Source organism: Mandrillus leucophaeus, unplaced genomic scaffold (genome assembly GCF_000951045.1).
Source record: "Mandrillus leucophaeus isolate KB7577 unplaced genomic scaffold, Mleu.le_1.0 Scaffold234, whole genome shotgun sequence".
Lineage (NCBI taxonomy): Eukaryota > Metazoa > Chordata > Mammalia > Primates > Cercopithecidae > Mandrillus > Mandrillus leucophaeus.
In genome coordinates this window covers 654,746-658,615 of record NW_012102410.1, presented here as the reverse complement: position 1 = coordinate 658,615, position 3,870 = coordinate 654,746, and the positions used below count along the sequence as shown (strand labels likewise).

Genomic DNA, 3,870 nt, shown 5'->3' with positions numbered 1-3,870 from the left:
TTGTCACCGAGGCTGGAGTGCAATGGTGTGATCTGGGCTCACTGCAGCCTCCGCCTCCTGGGTTCAAGCGATTCTTCTGCCTCAGCCTCCTGAGTAGCTGGGATTACAGGTGTCCACCATCACACCCAGTTAATTTTTGTATTTTTAGTAGAGACGGGATTTCACCATGTTGGCCAGGCTGGATTCGAACTCCTGACCTCAGGTGATCCACCCACCTCAGCCTCCCAAAGTGCTGGGATTACAGGCGTGAGCCACTGTGCCCGGCCTCCTCCAGGGTTGTATAAAAGCAGGGGATTTTGGGAGGGAGGGAAGGATGTGGGTCTGTCCTCAGTCCCAGATGTGGGTGTGGTGTTCCAGTGGTTAGGTCCCGTTGCCTCACATCTGTGCTTTTCCTCCACGGGGACTTGTAGAAGTAGAACTTCTTGGGGGTGGAGCTGAGGGGTGGAGCTGAGGCTGGGGGAGGAAGGTGTGGGGGGACCCAGGGGTCCTGTCTCCAAGCCTGGTTGCTCTTACCCGAAAAGTGGGGACACTGAGGTGTCACAGCTTCTCTTTTGAGACAGAGAGGAAGTAGGAGGGTGAGGCCCATCCAGGTAGACACAGACACACACAGAGACACACAGCTTCCTGTAACATTTCCGAGTGTCAAATTCCATCTCTCGGTCTGGAGGTTTTTCTTCTTGAGACTTCTAGGCTCCAAAGACCCTCTTGATCAGGGCAAGGATGAGGGTGCCCCAGGGTGGGAGAGTCGTGGATCCCTGAAAAGAGGAGGCTGCTCCCTCTCTTCCCTCCTCCCACCTCCAGATTTCCTCATCTGCCTTGACACCTTCCGGTGGGTGGGGACGTATATGGACAAATTTGTGGGCTGGGGACCATGGAAGTGGAGGAAATCTACAAGCACCAGGAAGTCAAGATGCAAGCACCAGCCTTCAGGGACAAGAAACGGGGAATCTCAGCCAAGAATCAAGGTTAGGGACCTTGAGGTGGAAGGGAGGGGTTAAGAAGGAGAGGTGCGGGGGCCGGGGGCCGTTGCTCACGTCTGTAATCCCAGCACTTTGGGAGGCTGAGGCGGGAGGATTGCGTGAGCCCAGTCGGTGGAGACTGGCCTGGGCAACATAGGGAGACGCTGTGTGTAAAAAAATAAAAATAAAAAAAGAAGGAGAGGTTCAGATGGGAGAGGTAAGGGGTTAAAGGTGGGGGCCGGGGGCTCCTTCCCTTCCAAGGTGTGTGTGTGTGTGTGTGTGTTTATGTGTGCTGTAATCACTCAAACCCTCACACACCCGCTCTGCTTAACCAAAAAGCAGATTTTAGCTTCTCACTCCTTATCTTTCACCCCCTACAATTTATCGAGTGCAAAGGGTTGGGTAAAACAAGATCCCGAGTCCCCTCGCTACACCACAGAGCTCTGAGCAGGTCTCCAAACCCTCCCACTGCCCTCCACACAGATGCCCATGACCCAGACTATGAGAATATCACCTTGGCCTTCAGAAACCAGGAGCATGCGAAGGGTGGTCATTCACGACCCACGAGTCAAGGTGAGCAGACACTCACCTGCTCACATCCCATCACCTTGGGAAGGGGCAGGTGGGCAGGCAACCGCAGGGCCCCCGAGGCTGCGTGGACGGGAGGAGGCAATGGGGAACGAAGAGGTGACAGCTGTTGATGTGATAATGAGGTCTGTTGATGATGGCAATGTTGGGGAATGCTGGTGAGGGGGTCTGTGATGGTGACGGTGTTAGATCGCTGAGGGTGGCTGCTGGCGGCAGTGTTGTTGACAGTGACGGCAAGCTGCATGACCACAGCTGATGATGGTTTTGGGAGGAGCGAGGTCTCCATGGTGTTAGAGACAGTGAGGATGGTTTGAGTGGTGGTGCTGGCCCCTCAAGGTCACTTCGCCGCCTCTCTGCTCCAGTCCCAGCCCAGGGCAGGCCACCCTCAGACTCCACCCAGGTCCCCCGCTGGTTGTACAGAGCCATCCTGAGCCTGTACATCCTCCTGGCCCTGGCCTTTGTCCTCTGCATCATCCTGTCGGCCTTCATCATGATGAAGAGTGAGTACTTCTTGGGAGGAGGGTGCTGGGGGGCCCTAGACTTTCTCCCTTGTCCCACTCTCTCTCTCTCCCTGGGTGCTTCAAGGATTTTCCTGCCCCTCCTAAACAGATGCTGAGATGTCCAAGCAGCTGCTGGGCTTTAAAACGGAGCTTTGGAACGGTGAGCAGAGGGTCTGAGGGAGACCCATGGGGTCATGGTAGGGATCTGGAGAGGGATGGATGCACAGACACCCCTGTTTCATGCCTTCAGTCTCAAACTCCATGCAAGCATGCGAAGAGAGACAGAAAGTCTGGAAATCTGTTCAGGGGAGCATCACCACGGTCAGGAGCAAGGTGGAGAATTTAGAGATGCATTTAGCAGGTGCCTGTGTAGTCTCGCCTTCTGTGGGGGAAATTTGTCACCAATGCCTGGCACTGAGCTGGGGTCAGGGAATTCAGGGAAGGAGAAAGCCGGTGTCCTACCCTCCCAAAACTCAAGTTGTGGAGGGGCAATGGGTGTTACCCTCTGGGTCGCTCTGTAGGTATTTAAAGGCTCCTGGGAACCCCAAATCCACGGGCTCTGCTGTACCCCAGGGTGGGTGTGGGGCAGGGAGGGGCTTCCAAGGAAGGTGGGGGCTTTGTCTGAGGCTCCACGGCAGCTTGACGTATCTGTTCCCGCCCAACCCTCCCCGCCCCCAGACACAAGAAACGTTAACACAAAGGTACAGAAAATCTTGGAGTTGCTGCAGACAAAGCCACGTAAGTTGGCGCCCCGAGGGGAGGTGGAGGAGGGTGGGTGGGGCTTTGGATTTAGCCCCAGTTCCTCTCCCAGGGGCGGGATCTGCCTCACTGTGGGTCTCTCCCCATCCCCAGAGTCCCCACCTCAATAAATGGGAGAACATTGTGGCAGCCAAAGCTAAAGCTTGGAAGACGGGGCTGCATCTGCTAATGAAGACGGGAAGTGACCCCCCTCCAGCCTAGTGTGAACCTGCCCCTTGTCCCACATATAGAAAACCTCGAGTCATGGTGAATGAGTGTGTCGGAGCTGCTCGTGTGTGTGTACACCTGTGTGTGTGTGTGTGCGTGGTGTGTGTGCGCGTGTGTGTGCGCGGTGTGTGTGTGCATGTGTGTGCATTTTGCAAAGGGTGGACATTTCAGTGTATCCCCCAGAAAGGTGATGAATGAATAGAACTGAGAGTCACAGTGAGTGTGGCGTGCACGTCTGTGTCACGTGACATATGTGAGTCTCGGCATGTCACGGTGGGTGGCTGTGTCTGAGGACCTCCAGGTGTCACTCTGAGTGTGGGTGTTGGTGACATGCATTGCACGGGCCTGTCTCCCTGTTTGTGTAAACGTACCCGAGTGTACTGTGGCGTGTTTTGTGTCTACACATGTCATGATGGGGGAGATGTATCTCTGCACATGTGGGTGTCACCGTGTGTGCCCTGTCACTGTGCCTGGGTGAACGGCTGTGTCATTATAAGTGTGCCAAGTTATGTCACCCTGTGTGCTCAGGGCACATGCACACAGACAGTCATTTATCTCTGCACTCACATTTTGTGACTCATGAAGATAAATAAAGTCAAGGGAAAACAGCGTCGCTATGGGACCTGTTATTGGGGCAACTAGAGGGGCTTTGGGACCTGGGGAGAGGGAGAGTCTGCACGTGACAATGACCCCGGGGCACAAGGGTGGGTGAGACTGCCCTGCGTGAGTACCTCTGTGTCTGTGAATGAGTAACTCATTCCCTGTGTCCCAGAGTGGGTGCCCCTGAGCGTACAACATCTCCCTGAGTGTACCTGGGCCCACGGATATATACAAACCCCAAGCGTGTACCCATGTGT

The 3,870-nt window shown here is 55.1% G+C and overlaps 1 protein-coding gene across 1 annotated transcript; it reads left to right on the top strand.

The window, feature by feature from the left end:
• The first annotated feature begins 425 nt into the window (after positions 1 to 425).
• Positions 426 to 3,626, top strand: MCEMP1 (mast cell-expressed membrane protein 1). Its single transcript, XM_011982030.1, has 7 exons — positions 426 to 965; positions 1,443 to 1,532; positions 1,910 to 2,047; positions 2,157 to 2,207; positions 2,298 to 2,408; positions 2,726 to 2,785; positions 2,900 to 3,626. Exons 1-7 carry the CDS (start codon positions 872 to 874, stop codon positions 2,914 to 2,916), a joined length of 561 nt encoding a protein of 186 aa, XP_011837420.1. The 5' UTR covers positions 426 to 871; the 3' UTR covers positions 2,917 to 3,626.
• The last annotated feature ends 244 nt before the right edge of the window (positions 3,627 to 3,870 follow it).

What these genes read in the sequence shown, in the direction of transcription:
- MCEMP1 (XM_011982030.1), top strand. Translation starts at nt 872, where the DNA reads ATGGAAGTGGAGGAAATCTACAAGCACCAGGAAGTCAAGATGCAAGCA. An exon ending in GGCCTTCATCATGATGAAGA is followed by an intron (nt 2,048 to 2,156) that starts GTGAGTACTTCT and finishes CCTCCTAAACAG; the next exon opens with ATGCTGAGATGTCCAAGCAG. An exon ending in TTTAGAGATGCATTTAGCAG is followed by an intron (nt 2,409 to 2,725) that starts GTGCCTGTGTAG and finishes CCCCGCCCCCAG; the next exon opens with ACACAAGAAACGTTAACACA.